This window comes from Rattus norvegicus, chromosome 13 (genome assembly GCF_036323735.1).
Source record: "Rattus norvegicus strain BN/NHsdMcwi chromosome 13, GRCr8, whole genome shotgun sequence".
Lineage (NCBI taxonomy): Eukaryota > Metazoa > Chordata > Mammalia > Rodentia > Muridae > Rattus > Rattus norvegicus.
Window position 1 is genome coordinate 77,452,189 of NC_086031.1, and position 25,160 is coordinate 77,477,348.

Consider the following 25,160-nt stretch of genomic DNA (forward strand, 5'->3'; position numbering starts at 1 on the left):
TGAGGACTCTGTAGTCTCACCACCATGACCTGCCACAGACACAGACTAAGACACTTCCATTCTGGGCAGACCACTTCAGCTAAGTCTGCCAAGTTGTGTAGGAGCCGACTCTCAACCAGTGAGCCTAACATCAACCCTGCACTATAGACCGGGTGATAGAGGGGTTTCCCCTGGAATGGTCCTCCTCCTGTTTATTTTCTTGTCCCTGAACATCTTTTATTTTTGTGTCTATAAAATACTATAAAATATATTTTCCCACAGTTAAAAAATTATTAACAAAGGACTCATAACCATTAAGTTTAAAAGACATGTAAGGAGATAAATAAAGAGAGAAAACAAATACAAAAGTCTACATTTTTGGAATAAGTCTAGCATCTAGCCAAGTGGAGAATGAGGGGATGGTGGAATTGCAGTGTAAGGGGTGGTTTCCCGCCTGAATCCCTATGTCTGGATCCTTCCAAAGGAAATGAAACTGAGTAACCCCACCAATTTTCTAAACGTATCAGACAGATACTTCATCACACGCGTCCCCTTTGACTCAGCTCCCTCAGACTGCGCACAAAACAGCACCCTCTAAGGCGCCTACATCCTAGTCACCCTTTCAGGGCCGGGCTCTGAGAGACCTTTCAATGTGCCCTACTCATCTCCTGTACAGCCCACGTACTCCTCCATCGGATCTGAACGTCACAACCACTGGGGATTCTCCAGGATAGAAGAGAGGCCGAAGTGATCGACCTGCTCAGTGTCTCCATTGTCTGAACTTGTCCCCTCCGCCAGAGGACAAGACCCGGAGCGTCGAAAGGCTCGATCTCGGTTGCCAGAGCTTGCTCCCGTGCGCCCTCCCCAGGCCTCGGAGTACCGAGCGGTTCGATCTCCCCGGCCTGAGCCCACCCCCTCTGCCCAGCGCCAGGCGGTGGAGCGCCGAGTCGCTCGATGAGCGGGGGCGCTGCAGCAGAGCGGAGCGGTGGCGGGTCTGTGCCCTCGGCCTTCCCCCTCCCACCCTCCTTCCTCAGCTTCCCGCTCCCTCCCCCGCCCGCCCTGCGCTGCCAGCAGGGACTGCTGCCCGGAGCTCTTCGGAGACCTCAGGTATCCCGCCCCGGCGCGCGTGAGGAGGAAGGAAGCCAGGCGACGCCCCTGCCTACCGCCCCCAACGTCCGCTGGGGCTGGGAGCTGGCCTGCGCGAGGGCCGGGTCGCGAGTGGGGAAGGCTGGGGCCCGGGGTACCCTGAGGAAGGGGCGCGAGGACTGGGGAGCGGCTGGGGTGGCCGGGGAGCTTTGGGATCGAGTTACCCTCCAGGGGAAGAGCTGTTCCCGAGGGGGCACCTGTACCGGGAGTGGGGGGCCAGAGTTCTGAGCGGATGTCGCGGTGCGGGGCCTGGGGCGGCGGCGGGGAAGGGAGCCGAAGAACTGGCCGGGAAGCTCCCTGAGGTCCTTCCTCAGGGGTTCGGAGAAAGCGCGCAACCCCGCTGTGCTTAGAATGACCCGTGGGTAGAGGTGAATCCTTACACGTAACAGGTTTTGCGAGTAAGATTTCCAGGCACGATTTGCGTGGAACTGTCACCAGCCAAGATTGCAGATGAGAAATGAGGGAGAACCAGCAAGAGAATGGAGGCTGAGCAAAGGAAAGCCGTGCCCAGCCAGATTTGAGCTTTTTAGGGAAATGAAATACACAGAGCTTGTTTTGAAGTAAAAAAACAAAAACAAAACAAAACAAAAAAAAAACCAACGTAGACTAAACAACAGGTTAGACGCGTATTACGTGTAAAGCCACTGAATAGAGAACGTACTACAGAAGATGCATACGTGAAATTTAAGCGAGCAGGGAAGTACACGTAAGAGTCTTGCGATGTTGACACTTCAGTGAACCGGGTAGTGATCCATCCACGAAGTGGAAAGACATCACGATGACTCTTACTACGTAGACACGTTAAACGACAAGAATATTTTTGGTAGGAGGAACTGTAGGCAGAATGTAGTCAACTCTAATATGTGAGCAGTTTATTTCCGCTTATTTTTAATCTATAAATATCATTAGTTGAGGTAGTTTATCAAAGGTAGCTCGTTTATCTGTCTGCTCTTATGCTGGTGGCTTGTTTATTCGTCTGGCCTGAGTTTGCTTCCTTTCTTAGACTGATAGCTTGGATTTTAGAACCTGATTAAGAGGTTTACCCCCCCCCCCCATTAAAGTTTAGTGTTATACCTTGTAAAAGACATTATGTGAACTTGCTTGATCCCACTTTCCTGTTGGCTAAGATCAGTCGGAATACCTGTTCTTACCAGCCAGTTGTTTCCTTGTGGCTGTGGAGGATAAAAATATAAAGCCCAGATACAGTTAGAAATCTCACTTTCTTCAATTCTTGCTTTATCAGCTTTTTCCCTCAGTGCATTCCGTAACATTTCTGCATGAGATTTATTCTGAGATTAAGATGTAAGGAGTAAGATGGGTCAGATGATTGTAACAGAAGTAATATAGAATAAAGACCCCCAGAGCTGTCACTCCAGCATGGAAGGATAGCAGTTATAAGTGAAGCTGTTTGGAAACAGATAACAGGAAGCTGATTTCACTGGTATTACTTTTGATTCCGGTTTCTCTTAGTGCCTAACAATCAATAAACTCATATCTAAATTATTTAAAGATCTGTTTTTTTTTTAATAGAAGATGGTAGGCTGTTATAAATGTCTTTCTAGAACAGAGTTCTAGACCATGATGGTAACTAAATGAATGGATATTAATGCTGATAAGGCATAGCCACTTATTGATCTGTTTGAGTGATGTGATATAACAGTTATCTTACTAAACTTTCTTAATGCTTACCTGAAAGAAGTGTCAAGCATTTAAAAAAAAAAAGTGCATGCTAAAAATGCTGTTACTGAAGATGCATATTAGCACATACTCAGGACTTTTACTTAGCCACCATACTGGAAATGTGTATTTGCATGACAGCTACTTCCCTGGGAAAAAATGGTTATTTTGCGTACTCAAGTATTTCCTTCAAAAATCACAGTGCACATTAACATCCAAAAGTCTGTGAGGTGCTTCCACAGCAAAGGAACCCAGGTTCATTTAACATCCTTGTTTTTATATATGAAAAAGCACATCTTCTCTCAGAAAAAATGTCTGTGAACCCAGAAAGCAAGGAGGGTGTTTTCCCTCAGAAAGCAAGCGATTTTGCAGGAGATCCTCTACTAGACACTAGTCGAAAGTCCTCTTAGGTGGTTTCTACCACTGTCTTCTAGGAAGTAGCCACAACTGTCCCCTTCTTTAGCGACCACTGAATAAAAAGCGTCCTACAGAAGATGCATACGTGAGATTTAAGGGAGTGAGTGTACTTCTGAGTTTTTGTACCTGGTTGGCTGTAAGTTGAGATGGCCACTGTCCCTTTGTTGGTTTCAGTTAATTTGCTAGAGTGGCTTGCAGAATGCAGATGCTTTGCTTACGTTTGCCAGTTTATTTTAAAGACTGTTATAAAGGGTGCAGATTAACGATCAGATGGGATGGATGGAAAAGTATAGGAGACACCCAGAGCTATCCTGGTCCCTCCAGGTGTCCATCTCTAGGAAAGTCATGTGTTTATACCTCAAAGCCCCCTGGGGCCCTGACCACTTGGCTTTTGTGGGGGGCGGGGGGGAGGCAGGGCACTCGTAGATTATAACAGCAGCTGTCCAGAATCATGTCAGCCTTTAGCCCTCTACCTTCTCCAGAGGTTGGAGTGGTGTGGAATGAAATAGCTCAGCCTTTTAATCCTGACTTGGTTTTTTCCAGTGATATCCTCCATTCTGAAGCTGCTTATAGACTGGGAGACACCTGTCAATCCCATTAGTATAAAAACTCACGTTTATCTCCCATGGGTATGGGGCTTTTAGGATCTACATGTTAGGAGAAAAAGAAGGCCACAGAGAGAGAAAACATGTACATGTACATACATTTGAATACGTGTACATATGTGTAGTGAGTCAGCAGATATGCATATATAAACATGTATGTATGTATATACACATATGCACACACACAAACATGAGAGAGAATTGCCATTCCCAGATCGTCACATTAGTACTTACAAACTAGCCATTCTCACGGAGTGCCAACGGAGCAGAGTTTATAAGTGTTTTTGTATGTGTTATCTCATGTGACCAACTAACTTCATGCGGAATCCTGGAAATCACTATTTTACAGATGAGGAACTGAATCATTTCTTAAGCAACTAATTAAAAGTGCAGTGACAAGAAGTATGCCACTGTTTTCTCACTCCAAGTGAGAATCACAAAGCTCTTTCAGGATTTAGGGACTATTCCCATTTTCTCCCTCTTTGACAGTATCTGCTCTTTCATGATATAAAATCTCCAATTCACCATGTTCTCAACACGTTTCCTTAGGAAAAGAACATCCATTTTTATGATGGCTTTAACTACTTCTTCAGTCTAAGACTTAGCATATAGACTGTAGTCAGTGGAGTGGAGCAAGAGTAGGTAGATAAAGTCACGAGTGAGGAGATCTTATTGTACAGTCCTTGGCACTTTAGCCCTATACCCCAAAGTTCCTCATATGATGAATTTTTTTTCTTAAGGTGGTGGATACTTATTCTGTTGGGAAATACAGCAAGAGTATTTGTGAGCAGAAAGTATGCCTCCCAAGTTCAAGCGCCACCTAAATGACGATGACGTCACTGGGTCTGTGAAAAGTGAGAGGGTAAGTTTAGACTCTTCAGCTTTAAAGAAATTGAATGTTAAGTTGCCTTTCTAGTGAATGATGTATGTATGTATGTAAGTGTGCTCACCTATATGTGTGAGTGAGAAGACTACACATCAACATTGGGTCTCTTCCTCTGTTGCCCTCCACCTCATTTTTGAGACAAGGTCTCTCGCTGACCTGGCACTTGCTGCCTGAGTAAGCTTGCTGGTCAGAGAGCACCAAAGCATCTCCTGTTTCCATACCTCAGCACTGCTTACGGATAGATAGATGCATGGTGCCACACTTGGCTTTTTAACATGGATGCCAAGGGTCCAAACTTAGGTCCTCTTGCTTATAAAGCAAGTACTTTTTCTACTGAGCCACCTCCCAGACCTCATCGGACATTCAAATGTGGTATACATTTGTGTAAGTCCTTAGATTCGATCCGTTTGTATCTTAAGACTTGTTCTTGTGGCTGGTCTAATTCCTGGAGGAGAAATGTCCTCAGGAAAGATACATATGTGATTCATCTCCCACATCTGTAGAGGCACATTACCACAGAGTTAAGGCACGATAAAGCCACTATTTTATATTGTCTTCGGGGGAAGTTGCTCTTTGCAACAAGCTGCTAGAGGCTACTTGCCTTTCTTGGTTCATACCTTTTCTCCATCTTTAATCTCAGCGCCACAGTGTCTCTTTCTTGCCTCCCTCCTCTCTCCTTAGTTGGGGCTTAAATGAATAATCAGTAATAACCTTCAGACTCCTTGATTACCCCTGCCAAGTCTCTTTACTTCACAAGGTAACAGTCACAGGTTTTGGTATTGGGACATGGATATCTTTGAAACACCATGACTCTGCCTACAAAATATATATTATCTGTGTCTGAAGGTCTAGCTTTTGCTTAATTTTAACCTCCTGTTAGGACCTCATGCTCTGCTTTTAGGGGAGAATGTAGCACCATCCTCATTTCAAGGGAGATTTTCTGTTTGATAATATGAAACTGTAAAGTTACCTTATTGGAAAGTGTCTAGAAAAACCTTTATCTCTGCTCTCAGGTCACCCCGCTGTACTCATTCTAGGGTAGCCCTTGGACTCCACACTAAACTGTCAACAGAAAAGGTGGAGGCAGGGGAGGATAGGATCCTGGGATTGAAAGCATTGTCTCTGTAGGTCAGAAAACACCATTCCATTTCTTCTAGCTGCCATGGAAGCGTCTCTAATCTACTGTTCCCTTTTTCTGGAAGATTGTTTTTTAAAAAATGTCAACAGCCTAGCACTTGTCTCTGAGATTTTGTAATTCCTCTGTATCTGAAAACTTAAGGCCTTTTTCACTTCTTGACAGAGAAATCTTTTGGAAGATGATTCAGATGAAGAAGAGGACTTTTTTCTGTAAGTTAATTTTTTATCCAGTTGTAACTAACATACAAGGAAGTGCATCTAGTTAAAGCAGTCATGTGAGGTTTGACATGTGCTAAAATAAATCTTTATAGTATATAGTATAAATCTTTATAGTATATAGTATCATGAAAATAAAGCTCTTTAAGCTCGAGCACTTCCGAGCTTCGTAAGCATTGCTCTCCTGCACTCCTTTCTGTCAGTGCAGATTTTGTTTCCTAGGGTTGGATATAAATGAAACTATATGTCGTGTCCCCTCCCACACACACACCTTTTTATACTTTTGAAACTGGCTTCATTTATATAACCTCCTTATTTTGAGATCCATCTATCGATCAGTAGGTCATGTTTTGGTGTAATATTCTATTGTATTAGTACATACAGTCTATGTATCGACTCACGTGTGTGTGAATGTTTTAGGTGGTTTCTAGATTGTTGGTCAAACATGAAAAACTGTTGTAAATGCTTATGTGCAGGGCTTATGAGAACACGAGCTTTAATCTCTCTTGGCCAAACCCCCAGGCGTGAAGGTCGCTGCACACTCACATCTGTGTTCCAACGTGACCACACCACGACCAGAGCTTCGACTTAATTGAAATCAGTTTCTTAACATATCTTCCCTCCCTCCCATCCTTCAACAGGGTCTCACTCTGTAGCACAGGCTGGTCTCGAACTCAATTATCACCTTGTCTCTGTTTCCCAAATGTAGGGATTGTAGATGTGTATCACTGTCTGTCTGTCACTGTCTTTTTCTTTCTCACTCTTTCCTCCCTTTCCTTCTCCCTCCCCTCCCTCTGTGAGCTTCTAGGGCCCTGAGGAAAACACTGTACTAGGGACCTTAAGAGGCACATTCACACATCCAGCCCTTGGAGTCTTGGCCTCCTGGTTCAAATCTTCTGGATAAGGACCATACCAAGGCCATCAGGGCAACTCTTAGGTCCCCGGTACAGTGTTTTTCTCAGGGCTCCAGAAGTTCACAGGTGAAGAGCCAAGCCTGTGCTGGTGTCCTCGGGGATGAAGGTTTTCCCCACAGTGCTGAGAACAGCTCCAAGGTACTAAGGTGTCACTACTCATCAGGCTCTTCCCTGCTATCTGCAGGTGTGTGCTAAGTCCTGCACGCTCGCTCATCCTGGTTAATCCATAGGAGAATGCTGCCGAGGGAAGATTGAGGCATCTCCCCAGGCCAACAGGGAGAACCCCTCCTCAGCCTGTCTGAGGACCCAGTCCAGGGCCAGTGTCAGTACTGTGGCAATGATGGGAGGAGTCGGCTTGCCTTTTACCGTAATTCTGCCCTGGGAGCACCAAGAAACTCACAGACACCCAGACACCAAGGCAGACAGTATCCTGTCCACTTCCAACCACTGTTCCTCTGAAGCCTCTTGGTTTGTTTGCTTCTGTGTTTTTTGTTGTTCCCTTTTCTGTTTGTTGTTAATAAAAATATTTTGTGACAATTGGTTGAAACTGAGTAGGATGGTGCCAGTACCTGTAGTTCCAGATACTTGGGGAGTGGGAGATTGCTTGAGACTAAGTGTTCAAAATTTATAAAGTAAAAAGTAAGTGATAAGCCCATGAAGATTGTTGATAGGCTACAATTCTAATCTAAGAATGGGAATAGTATCATTTGGGCATACATGTGAGATGAACTATGGAAATAATTCTCTGTAGTTAACACGCAGTTGGAACGTTTGGTTTGGTTTTGGTTTTTGGGTTTCTCCACATAGCCCAGGCTGTCCTGGAACTCACTGTGTAGACCACGATGGCCTTGAAATCACAGAGATTTCACCTGCCTCTGCCTCCCTCGTGCTGTGATTAAAGGTGCCAGCTTTTGGAATGGTTCTAACATTTTTTTAGGTAACTACCTCATCCATCACATCCTTTTTCATGACTGATTTTCCATTCTTTTCTCTTGACTTATTATAATTCCTCTGGTTCAGAATATGAAATGTTGTGCTTTGACTTATCATTTTGGGATAGAATGCTGGTCTAGAACTCCAGTATTTAGTTGGAGCTCTGAGGACCAAAAGGGAAAAGCTTACAGAAGTTACAGCAACATGATATTTTCATACTTATAAATGGTATTATTTTAATGAATAGTTTGATTTTTTTCCTTCAAAAACAATTTCTTAGAAATGCATATTTCACTTCCCTTAGAAAGTTTCATGTGTAAAAAAATTAAGAACATAGTTTGTGTGTGTGTGTGTGTGTGTGTGGTTTATACCTTATTCTCTATCTTCAGAAAAATGCCATCAAAATATCCTGAAGTTCTTATTCCTAAAACATTGAAATGAATGGATCAAGATGTTGTTCTTGCGTTTTTCTCTCACTGTATGGGTATCTATAAGAAAGATATTCAAAAATATACTTCAAATTTTTAAATTTTTTAATAAATTCAAGGTGAATGTATTCATAGTCACGGTTATATTGATAGGACATTTCAGAGTTTTATGTATAGAGGAAAAAGTATTACTTAGGATCAGGATTATGTGCTGGGCAGCGGTGGCCCACGCCTTTAATCCCAGAACTTTGGAGGCAGAAGCAGGGGGATTTATGAGTTTGAGGCCACCCTGTTCTACAGACAGGACAGACAAGGCTATACAGAGAAACCCTATCTCAAAACAAACAAACAAACAAACAAACAAACAGATTAGGATTATGCAATTGTACCTTCTCAGGAAGTTTTAACACTTGAAAATTTAGATTATGACCAATGATATGACCATGAAGTCCATACATGATCATGTAGCATTTAGTTCTACCAACACCTGTAAAGTACAGCTCTGTGTGATTAATGATGGTCCATATTTAGAGCCCAGCTTGATTGCACACATAGATGTAATTCTTGTGCTCATCTTTGTGAAATGTTGTCATTACAAATGTATACTGCACTTTTATTTTCAGACGGGGACCATCTGGACCAAGATTTGGACCCAGAAACGATAAAATTAAGCAGTAAGTTCCTAGATACTCATTTGTTTAAATGATTGTCATCGTTCTATGTGGACCACAGCCATCAGACATGGTCTGTGACCAGAACTGCCTATTGTTTAGATAAAGTTTTGGGGTTTTTTTTTTTTTGTTTTTTGTTTTTTTGTTTCTTTTTTTTAATTTGGAGGCATTTAGCCTCTTTTTTTTTTTTCTTTTCTTTTTTTTTCGGAGCTGGGGACCGAACCCAGGGCCTTGCGCTTGCTAAGCAAGTGCTCTACCACTGAGCTAAATCCCCAACCCCTAGCCTCTTTTTTTTTAAAACATTGTTTTAAACATCTATTTATGTATTATGTATACATCATACAGCTTTCTGCCTGCATGTATGCCTGCAGGCCAGAAGAGGGCACCAGACCTGATTATAGATGGCTGTGAGCCACCATGTGGTTGCTGGAAATTGAACTCAGGACCTCTGGAAGAGCAGTCAGTGCTCTTAACCTCTGAGCCATCTCTCCAGCCCATAGATAAAGTTTTTTTTATTAGAACAGAACATTTATTTGTGTCCATATTAGTCCTTGCCGTTTTTTAACTACAATAGCAGAGATTATCTGGCCTAAAATGCCTTTAGAGTCCTATAATATAGAAAAAGAAGGAGTGGCCAAAGGTCCTAGTTTCCTGCACCGTTGTCTCACACTGCAGCTATAATACCAAAAGCAGCCGGTAACTTCAGTTCCAGTGTGGAGTACCGTGTTACAGGGGAAGTGTTGCTGGACTTCAGCTGAGTGGTTTTGTAGTCTACGGCATACTTCATCAGTACCTGGAAGTTTTAGGAAACTGTCTAATGATGGTCTTGTAAAGTACACATGCCGTGGAAGAAGCTGGCCTCACAAGCTGTCATCTCAAGGCTTTAGGGATTCACAGAGCATTCTGCATATGTGTCTATGAGTTTGTCTGCGAGGGGGTCTGAATGGAATTGAGCTAGAGTGACTGTCCATCTACATCGTCTGTCCATCTCTCACGTCTGAAGTGTCACTGGAGCAGAGGAGTCTGGAGACACATCGGGGCAGTTTGTTCAGCCAGCTTTGTTTCCATCTGACATGCTTCGCAGAGTGACTCTAATGTAGAGTGTCGGTAGAGCCACACTGATGGCATGTGTATGGAAACTTACTGTAACCTTGGCAGGCACAGAATTTTTGAATAAAAAGGAATTACTGAGTGATGGAGTGCTCTTACTCTAGAGCTGAAGGCTGCGGTTTAGTTAGAAGTCAGTAGCAAATGGAAGCTGATGGCTGAGCCTCATGACCGCTAATCCCACGTGACATGACTCACCAGCACGTACAGGTGACACACACACACTTAAGGAACACTCCCTGATATTGGTACGCCAAATCTGCCATTTTATTCAACCAAAATGCATTGTTACCACTTAATCTATAATAATTCAATAGAGTAGTTCTCAGCTATATAGATCAGCAACATTGTTTGGATTTTACATAAAATACTTAATTAAAAATAACCAAAAACAAAACAAAACAAAACAAAACAAAACAAAAAAACCCTTTTTGTCAACAGTACCTTAAAAGACCACAAGATGGGGGTATTAATAGAAAATTAGTGTTTTCTCTATAAAATACAGAAGAATGTGTGTTACAGAACATGGATTTTTTTTTTAATGGAAGAGCATTGACCTTATCAAGTACATTACACTTAGCATTGTACACTGTGTAAAGTCTTTGACAGACTATCACACTTAATTCTCATAAGAGAGACAAATTATCATCCTCGTTTTAAAGGTGAGAAAATATAAGGTTGAAAGAGCCTTCCTCGCAAGCAGCATGCACGCAGTAGGTGACAGGCTAACCACACAGTGTGGAGTGTGGTATGGGAGGGTGGGTGAACCGGACACAGGCAGGAGGAGGATACAGATTGAGAGAAGGCTGGGAGAAAGGGAGAACAGATCGTACAGGGGATGGATATGCTCGCAGTACACTGATGGAAATGTCACAACCAACCAACCCTATTTCATTGTGTGTGTGTGTGTGTGTGTGTGTGTGTGTGTGTGTGTGTGTGTGCGCGCGCGCGCGCGTGCACATGCTCCAGTCTGTCTTTACCCATGGAGTCTTTTGCTTACAGCAATTTGGACATAGGACTATTTCTTCAACCTTTTGGTTTTATATTAAAATCATGTATAGTGTATAGTATGGCATATTAATGTCCATAATAACTATAATCTTCCCAACTGTATGTAGCAGCCATAGTACATTTTGTTCATTTCTGTCCTGCTAGTCAACATTTGTGTGACATACAGATGACTTGAAAATGTCAAGACTGTCCAGGCTTGCCCAGACTCACTACATAGCCAAGGACAGCCCTGGACTCCTGATCCTCCTCTGCCATTAGCCATTCAAGTACTGCGTGCAGGTGGACAGCAACGTGCCACAAATACTCTTCAGTTTTCAGGACCTTCCATGTTGATTTCTGTATTAATTCACATCCCCGCCAACAGCATAAGTGTTCGCCTTCCCTGCATTCTCACCAACATTTGTTGTGAGCATAGACTTGCTTTTTAGTGGTTAGAGGGTTTCCTGGCATTGTTTTATAGCTCTCTAGGCACTAGGTCATTTTTACACAACCTAATTGTTGACTTACCTACTAGCACAAACATTTACAACATTCGGCCATAAGCCTGTTGTAGGCATGCTCACTTCCTGTTCAGTCCCTAAATAAGCAAAAAAGTATGGCTGGGCATGAAGGAGAATGTATGAAAGCTGTGATGGGCAGTTTTAATGGGTCCCGTGTCTGTGTCCCCTCTGCCACAGGGCTTGGTGGACACCGCTCTGAGGTTGGGGAATCTGAGCATGGGACACAGCCAGAGCTGGCTCTGGGGTCCCTGGGCCTGCAAGGAGCCCAAGGCCATCGGGTTCTTGAGCTCTTGGGCATTGAGGTGCCGCTGGAAGCCATGGAAGAGCTGAGAATAGAGTAGGGGCCCATGGACTGGATCTAGCCCGGGGCCAAGGGGAAAAGAGGGGAGTTCAGGTTGGTCCCACGAGATGAGTCCTTGGTTGGACAGCGGTAGGCTTGAGCTTGTTGGCTGTCACCTCTGGGAACACAGGGAGACCTTCTGTGGGAGATTAGGCGGTGGCTCTGTAGGTGAAGGCTTTCTCTGTGGCTCCCCATGGCGGGTCCTGATGAAAAGAGTTCGTGGTTTTAAGACAATTATTGCCATGGCAAAAATGGATGAGTAAAACTGTACCCCACTTCTCAGGGTGGGCCTGAGGTTAAATACCTTTTGCAGGGAGGAGTGTCTGGGAAGGAAAGGTTATTGGCTAAGCCTCCAGACCTTTAGGTACCTCATTATAAAGGAGATCTGTCTTGAGCCTACATGACCTGTGGTCATGTCCTTGGGCTTGGGGCATTGCCCTTTAAGAGAGATATTTGTCTGTAGTTAGAGCATCAGAGGAATACTGGACATGCAAGTATTTCTGTGTTTTTATAGGAGGTAACTCCTGAATGACAGTAGGTAGCTGAGGAACATTTGTTAATCAATCTTAAGTTTGTTTCAGTTTTCATTGGACAGTCTGAGTTTGATTAGAAGAGGCTCCCCATCATGTAAGGAGGAAAATATATTCATTTAAAGATTGAATTGCTTTTTTATTTTTGCCTATTGGTGGACATTTCCCAATATCCTTGGGTGCTCCAAGTTGTCTTAAATGTTGCTTATGTTCAAGAGAAAACTAATGGGCACTGAAGAATTACAAGGTATCTAGTGCCTCAGAGGAGTGCTGTGCATTTCCATTTTGAAAACTAGGTATCTTCCATTAGCCTCCAGTAAACCTGATCAACACTGTGGTAAGTCTTATGGTTGAAATGGGTTGCAAAGGAAGGTGGACAGCTGTTTCAGCAGTCTACTGAAAAGAAAATGAAGTATTTAGAGTCAAACTGAGCATTCTGTCCATGTTTGGTTTGTTCGTGAGTGCATTGAAGATAGAATTAAGACTAAAAATAAACCTTCAGTTAACTATTACTTTAAAGTGTATCCTTTGTCCTTAATTACTTGGGTATTCAGACCCAGAAACAGAACAACAATGCTTAATTTTATGGTTTAATGACAACCCGTAGTTCTCTGAGAATTTGCCATATCTAGCTAAAGTTTTAAAAGTGTAGGTATTTCTAAAAGAAGAATAAATTGTTATCTTTTTTCAAACTAGTGTTCAGAATCAGGTGGACGAAGTTATTGATGTAATGCAAGAGAATATTACCAAGGTAATTGAAAGAGGAGAGAGGCTAGATGAACTACAGGACAAATCAGGTACGGCCACTCGCTGTGTTTCTTAATGTTGGGACTGTGTGTGTAGAAATGCTTGCCTTCCGGTGGGGTTGTCTCTCCAGTGTTAGGAATCGTGGATTAACATTCAGTTCTTAAGCTTGATTTCCATGGCTTAGTTTCTGCCCATTAATGTGAATGGTCTTACTGTTTCCTTCTTACGCAGTTAAGAATGGAGAGTTTAAAACTTCATTGCTGAAAAGTTAAATCCTCTCTTTTCTCTTGCCCTGTCACATGCTTTGTGTTTCTTAGGATGTCAAGATTCCTTTCAAACTTGCCTACTATTTTACCTTCTCTTCCCTGGTACTCAGGAAGTCTCTGTTTACCAGCAGATGTTAGTCTCTCTGTCCATGATTCCTAGCTCATATTTAGACCTCAAGTATTGTTTGAATGATGACCTGTGCTTTTCCTGGAAACTTAGGAACTTTTGTTTACAAGGCAGATGTTAGCCTTTGAGCCTGTAATGGTTCTTGGCTCATATTCGCCCTTCATGCTGTGTGAATGGTGAATAGCCAGATTCATTCTTGATAGATTTGCTTGATTTCTTTTTCACTCAAAATCAGTTATCTTTGTTTTCTAAAAAATTTAATTTTTTCTGTGTGCAATTTTTTTCTAAAGATGTGCCAAAGTATTTACTTTGTTTCTGGTGCTGGGATTTAATGTGTACCATTGATCTGCCCATGGGCAGCAAACCCAGCCCCTTACTATTTTAAAAACTTTTATTACATTAATTTGTGTGCATGTGTTTGCAGGGGAGCACGTGTACATGTGGGGGCTAGGGACTTGGCTCTGTCCTTCCATCACGTGTGTCCCTGTGTATCAAACCTAAGTCATCAGGCTTGGAGTCCATCTTGTCTCCCCTGACTATTCTTAGTTTTAAACTATTTTCTTACCAGGATTGTTTATGTGTAAGCATTGAGACCCTAAGAAGAGTTCTGGAAATCTTGAGTTGGTGTCAGGGTGGGGGTGGGATTGGTTGAACAAACTGACCTTCCACTGTGTGTTCCTTTTTTTTTTTTTTTAACAGACTTTGGGAATACATTTTAAGAAGTAGAAATTAATGTTTATCTTTGTGACTATATAAAGAATCCTGTGATGTCATTTAATCTTCTCTCCACCCTCTGTATGATATAGAAAGCTTATCGGATAATGCAACTGCTTTCAGCAACAGATCCAAACAGCTTCGAAGGCAAATGTGGTGGCGTGGATGCAAAGTGAGTAAATGAGGGGCGGGGGAGGGGCAGAGAGATGTGATGAGAGGGGGCTGCTAGTCTCTGAGCTTGTGAGCACAAACAGTGTAATTGCCTCCTTAAAGATTTCCCCAGCCTGGGAGCTCTAAAGGAGCAGAGCAGTGCCTGGAAGGGTGTGCTCGCTCTGTCCATGAGAGTGCCCATGTTGTCAGTGAGTCAGCATCTGGATGCGTGATAAACTCGAGGCTGCCCTTCTTAGACCGACTTCCACTTCTTCCTAGCTCTTAGAGAACAGCTCATTGTGGACAGAGTGGGTTTGGATTTGGTGTTTTTTTTTTGTTTTTTGTTTTTTGTTTTTTTGTTTGTTTTCTTAATAGAATGAAAACTAAAGAAAAATGTGATTTTTTTTTCATAGTGGGAAAAACAGTAGCGGTTTGTATGCCAGAGTCTCTCCTAACAAAAGATTAAGGAAAAAGTCTTGTTTTATTCCTCCATTATTAAATTTTAATAAGGACAAATTGAATCACTGAATACTAATATTTCTGCAGAAATGAATTTTCCTCTTAAATCAAATATAAACAATCATGAAAAATATCTTTTAAGATTTAAAAAAAAATGTTATGAGAGCAAGTCTTTCCTTTTTCCTCTTGAATTTAGATATGTATTTTTATTTTGCCAAAATCCTGAAACATGGACTTTTTGTTGTTTTTAACCCTTCATTTTAGGATTCAGCAATAATTTTCTAAACCCTACTTTTGCTGTATGTTAAGTATTTCTTCTAAGAGATGTCTTGGATTCACTGAGTTTTGTCTGATTACTTGTTAAATATTCTGTTCCCAGAAATAGAACTGAGGAAAGACAAGTTTCATTGTTCCCTTCATAATGAACTTTTTTTCCATTTATTTTTGTTTTCTTCAGACACTAAATTTTGTATTTTCCTTAATTTATTCCTCTTTGCCTCCTCCTCTAATGTTTTAAAGAGGTTTAGAAGTACAAAGGATTGCTTTTTAGTCAGGCTAGGATCAGGCTAACGTTGTGGGTCAGCAATAGCACCAAGCATCTAATAAGCATTGTTACAGAAGCGATTACCGCCTCGTGTCCCTTCCTGTGGGTTCTGTTTCTTCAATCTCATCCTACATTGTTCCTGTTCATCTGGGGAGCTCCCCGTGCCTCCCGCTTTTTGGATTGACTTCTGTCATAGTGATTTAGGAAGGCTATCAAAAAAAGGAGGTGGGGAAAAAGACATCAGAGGCTGCCACTGGCGAAAGGGTGTGGGGTGGTAAGGCTGTAGCTGATGATGAAGGAGCTTTGAACAGTGATGGAAATGTGTTTGGTTATGACAGTTTTAGATAGATGGTTCCTGCCCCAAAATGGAACCCAAGGAAGAACACTCTTCAATATAGGTTCTTTACACTTTTGTTGATATTTCCACTTTAATTTTGTAAAGTTCAGCTTAGTTATTTTTATAGTAATAGGACAAATTAATATATGTTTTAGGAAAGCTACTCTTAAATTCCATATTACTTAGAAAATATTTTTAGGTTAGATAAAGAATTGAAGTACTTTTTAGTATGCTATAAGCTCAGATTCAAGACTAGTTTTTATAGTTTTAAGTTATCATAATTAAAGACATAGGCTCTTATATCCAAATTGCAAAGCATTTTAAATATTCCTTGGGTGACTTTGTTGGTGTCATGGCTACAATGTCATGAAGTGTTAGCAGCTGTTCTATTTTTAAAACATTTGATTCCTGTTTCTATTTATAATTGTCACTACAATGAATCAGCTTTTTATAATATTGAATATACTGATTTTTTTAATTTTTGAAATGAATGTTATAAAAATCTTGGAAATAAAAAACATCACACCAACATTAACCAATACCTTGATGACCGTCTGTCTAGTTAGAACAGCCTTTCTGAGGCTGTGGAGGCTCGCACTGGGCTGTACAGTCTGGTCTGGTATGTGTCTATGCACTGGTCCCTAGCAACAGTGATTTGCTTGTTTTTAGGACGGGCTAGCCTGAACTCACAGAGACTTCTAATCAGTTCTCTGCCTCCCTAGTGTTGGGATTAAAGGCATGATGACTCATGCCTGGCAGAGTCAGCCATTTTTAGTTATGTATGATGAAAATGTTTGGTGAAAACAGGGCTTTGGATTCATCAAGGAAATAAAATTAGCTTACATAATGTATGACTTTAAAAGGTGATGGAGTGGTGATTGTGGCAATTCCATGTGGAAAGATAATGTGACCTTAAATGTCAAGCACCTGACTGAAGACCGATCTTAAGGCTTCCCTTTCTCACTTGAAACTGTACAATACTCTCAAGTTACTTAAGTGTAGTTATGCATAAAGAAAATATAGGCCTAAAAATGGAGATTAAAACACTGTGAAGGAAGTAAGGTGAGAAAACTACTCTTGGGTACTCCAGGACAACTGCCCCCATGGCGCCTGCTGCCATGTTGACAGCAGTTCCCGGTCCATGGCTGCCTTCCATATTGTGCATATTGTTGCCATCCACAGTGGCCTGCAGTTGGGGAAAACTATTTATCATGGCTCTTGGGAGAGAAACACCAATTCACTTTGCCTTACCATATACTCGTTCCCTTTTGCTGTTGGTTATTAGTCTCTTCTACATAATTTGTCAATTTATTATCATAGGTTGTCTTTATAGGGATAACTCCATGTAGAAGATTTGCTGTGATCCGTGGGTTAGGCATTCATGGGGCGAGGGCACATTTCTAAGGAACATAACTGCAGATACGCAGGACCGTTTACATAAATGATGCATGGACTAACTGCCTGTGGTTTTTATCCAGTTTCTGAGCAGAGCTGCAGAAAGTATAGTTTTGTGTCTCACATTAGAAATAAACCCAGCCCCGAGAAGGCTTCCATTGTGGCTGCTTACTGCCTAGATAGCACAGCCTTACACGTAACATCCAACATACCAAAACCGTTCACATGTGGGGAAAGTTGTCTACTTAACTAGAATACAGAATGTGAATAAGAATCATGTTCATGTGAGAAATATTGACTTGCAAAGCCTTCAGTGAATGTGCGTGTTCATGAATGAGGTAACATAGAGCAGTAAATAGCAGAACAGACAGGCTCGTCTGCTGTGTTAACAAGGTAAATCTTTCCTCTGCCCTTTTGTGTTCTAGATAAAAGCCATCATGGCTTTGGCTGCAGCTATCCTTTTGCTAATGATTATCAGTAAGTATTTATGGGATCACTGTTTCTTGGGCTGTTGTGTTTTATAAGGCTTGGGGTTTGATTTGGTCTTGATTTTTTTTTCCAGAGACATAGTCTCACTGTGTAGCCCAGGCTGTCCTAAATGCCACTGTGTAACTCAGGTTGACCTCTGGCTAGGGTATTATGTTAAAATCAGTCTAATTCCTTTCAATGTTAGTTAACCTAGTATATGGAATATCAACATTGAATAATGGCATGGCTTGATTAAGGAGCCAACCTTTACCTAGAATCTGCCAATCTCTAAAAGATGCATTTAAAATGTATAGCCTTCTGAGTGATTTGCGCATGCACGTTTCTGTGGGGAGTCTGTATATTTTGTTGGAGTCTCAAAGGATACTCCCTCCCCCTCAGCCACATTCCAGACACAGCACAGGACTCAGCTGGTTTTCTTGTTTGTTTGTTTGGTTTTGGTTTTTGGCTAAATCTGGTAAGTGTTATACTTAAAACCAAAATACAGTTTTCTGTTATTGTTGTATTAGAGACAAACCCAGTTAATTTCTCCAGATGGTTTTATATGTATGCATATAGATTTGAACTTAATTTCAGTTCTGAAAGTATAACTCATTATCTGGTTTTCCTTAATATTCTTTTCAAAGTCATATCATTTTTTTTTATAAGTACCTTTCTTCACGGTCTTATGTTTACAGAGATTTTATGAAGAACTCAAAAGGGTCTTTAAAAAACAATTGAAAAATTTTATAAGACTATTTTTTAAACTTAAAAAAACTTAGAAAGAAACACAATCCAGTCTCATTGCCTAGGCCGTTGTGTGATTTGTCTCCTAGTTGAAATGCATTTGTACCCCTGTGTTAGTGCTCATGTTACTTCCACAGACATGTGCAGATGCGTTCAGAGCAGGAATTTTGACTCTCTTCACCCCCAGGTTTCTAGCTGGGGTCAAATGGAGGTCTGCCTTTTCATTTCAGCTTTCATTACATAACCAGTGTCTCTTTCGTAGACTGCATGGTCCACACATTTGTTGACTTTATGGTTTGAAATGGACCTCAAGAATAGTCTAGAAATGCTGGCCTGATTACTAAGTGTCAGCTGGCTGTGATACACCTTAACAGAAAGCATGAGGCTAGGTACTGTGTTCAAGGATGAGCTACAGTGCTACTGGCCTTGGCTTCACAGTAATTTCTAAATTAAGGATATCTATTAAATATGATGTTTTAACAGAAACACTTAAAACAAGATGATGTATTAGTTTATTAAGTGTAGTACCCAGAGGCTCATGGGAACTTACCCTGTATTTTTCCTAGGAGTAGTGGTTCACCATTTAGCAGTTCAGTGCTCATGATAACTTTGTGGGTCAGATGACAAGGTGATGCCATGAGAAATACAGACTAACAGAAAGGACCTTGAGGGCCACTGCACTCTCACTAAGGTGCTAGCTGCTGTCAATATAATTGTTGTACTAATATAACTAGTATAATAAAAGTGTATGCTTTTAGTCTTTTCCCATTGATATGTAAGCATGATTTTCAAAAGCTAAGATCATATCTATAATTTCTAATAAATATTTTATTCATTATTTTCCTGTATCATTAAATATGGTAATAATATTTTAGAAGCTATGGGCTACTGTTTTGTTATGGTTTATTTGCTCAAGAGGCCAGTGTTAGATACCCGGTTGTTTTTATGATATCTTTGCATTCTTCTTATTTCATAGTTGTTATTTTAGATCAGAGTCTGGCCCTCATTTCTCCTTTAGTGGCCAAAATCTACACTTAGGGTTGTGCTTCTAACTTAGCCGTGATATGTTTCTGATTTTGATGCATTCTTTTTCTTTTTTCTTTTTTCTTGTTTTCTTTTTTCTTTCTTTCTTTCTTTTTTTTTTACTTTTTTCTCTTACAGTTCTTATAGTTGTGAAATACCGTACTTGATTTGATGACAGAGATCCTCATTAAACAAGATCTGGGACAATAACATTTAAAGATTGCTGCATAATTTAAATGAAAACCTATGTATATAATTTTCAAATTTTCTTTTTCAAGAAACTAAAAGGCAAGTACCAATTCAAATTGGAGCATTGAGAATACCTAATAATCATCTTTCCAACTAACAAAATGTGTTTTGAATAAGTATATTTGATGCAAAAATAACTCTATTTTGCTTTATTCCAAGGATCTAATTTGAAACTAGATACTTGCCAGTTGTTGTTTGTATATATAGTTAAACACTGATGACGACATCCCATACTTGTGTTTTAGTGGCATTAAAAACAGTATTGCATCAAAGTGAGAGTCAGTCTGGTATGAGGAAGCCTATGCAGAGTCCTGACTCTGCTGAGAGAGCTGCGTAACCATCCTGTGCGTATTGCAGGAGTGCCACCCCCTTCTCACATTGCAGTTGCTTCACAGGCTGTCCCCTGTGTACGGATTAACTAAAGCCAAGCATTGTAAATGTTTCTGCCTTCAGCTCTACCCGAAACATTCCAGTAAACCTGACTGTATAAGAAAACACGTGGTAATCTTTTGGTATTTGGATTTTGAAAATGGGAAATTTAAACAGTGTGAAAATCGTAATATGGTACATAAAACTGGAGATAATAAACTCACTGGAGAATGTCGTTGGAGTGTTGAAAATGAACAATATGTAGCTCCCAGTCTTGGTCCAGTTGGTTGTCAGTTAAACTACAATAAAAAGGGACTAATTCTGATGTGAGTAAGTGAAATCTGCAGGTAATTTTTCCTGGTTTAATTTTTGTTAGTGGTTTCCCCTCTTTAACTAACCCTGTGCCAGAAGTGCTGACGTTAGCAGTCGAGCGCCTCCAGTGCCGCATTCCTGTCTGGCTGACGCTCTTGAGGAGACAGATGTTGCCAGTGTTCAGACAGCTCGTGGCAGTAAGTAGCCAACTGTCAGGAGCATAGGTGACCTCACATAATCAGTCAGTAACTGACACCTAGGGGCCACCATTGACACCAGCCTGCTCCTATAACAAGATGTGTTCACTGTAGAGAGTGTCGGCCCCTTAATATTGTTTAAACAAAGTGAAGAGGCCGCCTCATGTACAGGGGAAAGGCAGAGACTGCAGGGACTCGTTCACGTGGACGTCTCAAGTTAGAAATCGAGTTCACAGGGGTGGCCATTATATGATGGGGGATGGGGGGTAATGGTCCTGTATAATAGATATTACTTTTTGTGATCATTTTAATTCAGATGTGTAGAACAATTTGGATGTTTCTTTGTTTAATTCTACAATGGTTAATATTAACAGACAAAATGTTTACAATGGAAAGAAATTTGAAAGGGTGGAAGCTAGATTCAGTGATATCCTAGACAAGGTCTGAATATGATTCCTGGAGCTTCCAGTTTGTTGTATCCTATGGAAAATCGACTCTGGCCTTTTCAGTGCTTGTCAGTTCTGTACACATCCAGCATCTGATGTGTTGGGTTTTTTCCTTAAAATGACTCCAAATTTCCAATCTTCTTTTAATAAAGTATGCCACTTTTAAAGAAATAATTATAAAATCATAGAATTATAAAATTAATTTTAAAATATTAAGTATAAAAATTTATATTATTTAACTACTCATATATATAGTTGTTTGTATTTAAATTTATCGCTTCTGAGGAAGCCATGTTGGTATGGGACTCAGGATTTTACAGCAGTGTTGGCTTCAACCCAGCTTATCGCTTTGCCCCTTTTGATCTTACATAATCCTGAGACCTTAAAATGACATTGATGTGAAACACTGGAAATGTGGGTGTTTCGACAATTAGAAGCTGAGAAGATGTGTGATAGCTCGCACCTGTAATCCCCGTTCTATGAGCACTGAAGTAGGAAGGTTTCCCTGATTTTGAAGCCGTTCTAGGCTTTATGGTGTGTTCTGGACTAGCCTGGGCTATAGAGTAAGAACCTGTCTCTTTACAATAATAATAAAAGCCAACCAAGCAAACAGTCAAAAGAGAAGCCATTGTCAGATTGACGCCAGGCCTACCTTCATTCCCTCCTTAATCATTCTTTTTCTCATTCAGCTCAGATCATCCTGCACTTGAAAAAATGAAGTTTTACCACCATCAAAACTATCTTTATTTAACAACAGTGAAGATCAACAGAAAAATCCAAGTAGCTTTGCTAATGTTAGTTGATGCCCAGTGAAATCAGGTCACCACTGCCGTGCCTGACGCGTGCCCTGTGGTTTGTCTGTAACAGAGCCTCTTCCCTTGCAGCAGTCTGATGAGTGGGCTCCTTCTCCATCATAACCCAGTGTTGTTGTTACCTGTGGTCCTAACAAAGCTCATTGGGAATTGTCCCAAAACTTTATAAACTGGGAAACGTATTGATGAAAAGAAGGTCCAGTGTTGATGATGAGCTTGTTTTAAGTGGAGAAAAGGTAATCACATCAGGTACAGAGGTGCATGATGGCGTCCTGCCGACTGTCGTTTCAGTTCACTCCCGGGTTCTGTGTTAGGAAGTAATGCTGGCCTTTTGAAAGCAGAAACTGGCACCTTTCTGCTCTATATGGCATGTGGGTGCCCTGTGAATGCAAACGCACACATAGGGTGAGGCTCAGATGTGACAAAAGCCTGACCTCTGTCCTTGCCACTTAACACCTGTTTTATGTCCTGTTGGCACTGTAGCCCAAACAGACTTGTATTTACTTTATGGCTAGAAAATAAGCAAGAAGTTTTTTTCAGTGTTGAAAACAAATGTCATTAGATGTTCTTAGTTGTACCGAGTCAGAGTGTTCCTAAGTTAGGGACTGGACTACTAATCAGATTTTGTGTTTTCACATAGAAAGGTTATCGGAGTCAGTTTACTTTTCTGTGAGTGATAGTAAGAGCGTGAGTCAGTTGAAACACATTGGGAGGGGTTGCCAAATATCAGCATAAAGACAGTGGCTCAGAAGAGGCAGAAAGGGCCCTCTTAGTCCATAAAATGTGCCCTCCTTAAACTGATGTGGTCTGAGTCTATCTTGTGTGTCTTGGGATTTTTGGTTGGTGGGTGGGTTGGTTGGTTGGTTAGTTGGTTGGTTTTAGTTTTTTTGAAACACGGTCTCACTGTGTGACCCAGACTGGCCTCAGATGCACAGATGCATCGGCCTCCCAAGTGCTGGGATTGGAGGTATGTCCCACCACACCCTGTAGCCTTTTTCTTTTTGGTCAAAGAAAGAATCCTTGGGCTCAAGTGGTCTTTGCAACTTAGCCCCAGAAGTAGCTAAGACTACATGTGGGCACCAGCATGTGCTGATAGACCTTCTTTTAAAGCCTGATGTTAGTCTTACTTGGATATTTATTTTCATATGTCAAGCAGAATAAAGGGTGGGACACATTTTTATTCTGGCTATTGTTTCATTTCACAAGCTACTTAGAACAAGTTAGCAGGGATGAGAAGAAAAACATTGCTAGTCCAGTTGGCTTCAGCTTATAAAGCAAGGGCCATACCATGTTGTGTCCCTCAACTCCAAGTCCCTGTGTGTGTGGCTGTGTCCCAAAGTGACACCGTGCTGGTGGTGTGTAAGTGAGGGCTGATTTCCAGTGTGCGCTGAGAGATGACATGATTGAGGTAGGTGAACCTAGAGATAAAAGGGTTCTTATAATTGAATATAGAAAACTTCTGGTTTGACGGTGTTACATTAGGTTCTTTTCACTTGAAAAGATTTTGAAATAAAATCACATATTTTAAAGCTGTAAATTGTATATGTCTGAGGATTTAGTAAAATGTCAGAGATCAATCTATAAGAAAATTTAAATATTGTTTTTATATCTTAGTTGTCTGTCATTATTTTAGATCCCACAATCCCTAATTTAACCATTTCGGCAAGTGCCTTTGACACTTAAGGAGTATTGTGGGAGATGAGCAAATGTAGGTGCCACACCCCGTTTCCTGGCTTCTCAATTCCTCGTGACAGTATATGTTTTACAGTGCTACAAAGTTCAGTCCTTTGTGTTCATGTGAGATTGTACTGTAGCCTTTCCATAGTAAACAGCAAAATAAACCATTTGCAGAAAATGAAAAGTAAGCACTGTGGCTTGTTCAGTATGTTACCCATTGACCCAGCTTCAAAGCAAAGCACCTATGCAAGCAACCCAATTCCATTGCTCCCTGTTTCTAATAAAGTACATGAACCTATCTGGAAAGAATTTCTCAATGTACAATTCTGTGTCCACTGCAGAGAAGTGATGGGGATACTCTTGCTTATCCTCGCTGGTGTCCATTTCAAAGAGAAAAGAGGACAAAGTCTACCTAATTTTAATACTTCAGTTCTAATCAGCTGGGCATGGTGGTGTATATGCTCATAATCCCAGCACTCAACAAGTGGAGACAGACGAACTGGAAGTAGTTCGAGGGCTACAAGGCCATACACACACACACACACACACACACACACACACACACACACACACACACGTTTCCAACAAGAACACCTGGCACCTGTCCCTTAGCTGTGCACTGCTGTCCTTTACAAGCAACCTGAATAGTGACCATTGTCACCAGACCCTAAATGCCATCTCTTTACTGTTCCAAGAGGGTTATAAAGTGCTGTGGTCAGGAATAGAGATCGGAAACACTGTAAGAACATTCCAAGAACAACACTATTTAACATAATCTAATATTTCACCTTATGGGAGAGCCAGTGAAGGCCAGGCCTTCCGTAAATCGAACAGTCACACTTAGATGTGCCCTTCTATGCTAAGCACCGCTGGGTAACATTCACTGCTGTAGGTTCTCAAAGGAGGGTAGTGCACTTAGGTGGCTGTGTCAGGGGACCAGATCTCACTGAAGCAGGATATAAAGAGATTCACAGGAAGCCTGTGAGTAACACTGAACTCGAGAGAGGATGTGCTAGACTGATCCTTGTAACACAAAGGCTTGCTGTTCGCTCCATTTAAAAACTAGGGCCAGAGAGTGTGTTTGTTAGGTAAGAGTGCTTGCCCTGCAAGCGTGAGGACCTGAATTTGCATCCCTAGGACCCACATGAAAAGCAGGTACAGCTGCATATATCCATAACCCCTGCATTGGGGTCGAAGAGCTCCGACCACTCTTGACAAAAGGATCCTCTTCAGATTTACTGAGACACCCTGTCTCAAAACCAGGTAGAAGACCAGAGGAAGACACCTGAGGTCTTGCTCTAACCACCGTGTACATGTAATCACATGCTGACATGCTCGTACCGCACAAATACATAGCCCCATCTTTTTAACCTGATTATCCTGTCACTCTCTACCCAAAACTTTGCTCTGTATAGAGCTTTTTGTTTATTCTCTTAAAGTACTTCAAGTTTTATGTGCAAAACCACCCAATCTTAGTTTCATGAAGGTCACCAATGACCTCTGTGCTGATAAATCCAGAGGTCCCTATTTTGCCTTAATATCTGCATGTCAGCATATGATACAGTTTGTGACTCTGTTTCTGAAAATCCTTTTAATTTTACTGGTTGGTACTCATCTCCCAATTCTT

The 25,160-nt window shown here is 41.3% G+C and overlaps 1 protein-coding gene across 7 annotated transcripts; it reads left to right on the forward strand.

Annotated features, from left to right (window-relative positions):
* Positions 1 to 946: 946 nt before the first annotated feature.
* Vamp4 (vesicle-associated membrane protein 4) lies at positions 947 to 23,721 on the forward strand. 7 transcript variants are annotated; one of them, XR_005492263.2, is made up of 9 exons: positions 947 to 1,086; positions 4,565 to 4,686; positions 6,011 to 6,057; positions 8,962 to 9,012; positions 13,194 to 13,294; positions 14,444 to 14,523; positions 17,662 to 17,713; positions 19,610 to 19,759; positions 21,734 to 23,721. XR_005492263.2 is itself a non-coding variant. In XM_006250184.5 (8 exons), the coding sequence occupies exons 2-8, from the start codon at positions 4,621 to 4,623 to the stop codon at positions 19,636 to 19,638; spliced, it is 426 nt and encodes a 141-aa protein (XP_006250246.1). In that variant the 5' UTR covers positions 947 to 1,086; positions 4,565 to 4,620; the 3' UTR covers positions 19,639 to 23,721. The 7 variants fall into 7 exon arrangements, 6 of the variants coding, with proteins under 6 accessions (XP_006250246.1, XP_006250248.1, XP_038946881.1 ...); XM_006250184.5 differs by having other exon boundaries at positions 19,610 to 23,721; XM_006250186.4 differs by lacking the exon at positions 19,610 to 19,759.
* The last annotated feature ends 1,439 nt before the right edge of the window (positions 23,722 to 25,160 follow it).

What these genes read in the sequence shown, in the direction of transcription:
- Vamp4 (XM_006250184.5), top strand. Translation starts at nt 4,621, where the DNA reads ATGCCTCCCAAGTTCAAGCGCCACCTAAATGACGATGACGTCACTGGG. An exon ending in GAAGAAGAGGACTTTTTTCT is followed by an intron (nt 6,058 to 8,961) that starts GTAAGTTAATTT and finishes TTTTATTTTCAG; the next exon opens with ACGGGGACCATCTGGACCAA. An exon ending in TGTGGTGGCGTGGATGCAAA is followed by an intron (nt 14,524 to 17,661) that starts GTGAGTAAATGA and finishes TTTGTGTTCTAG; the next exon opens with ATAAAAGCCATCATGGCTTT.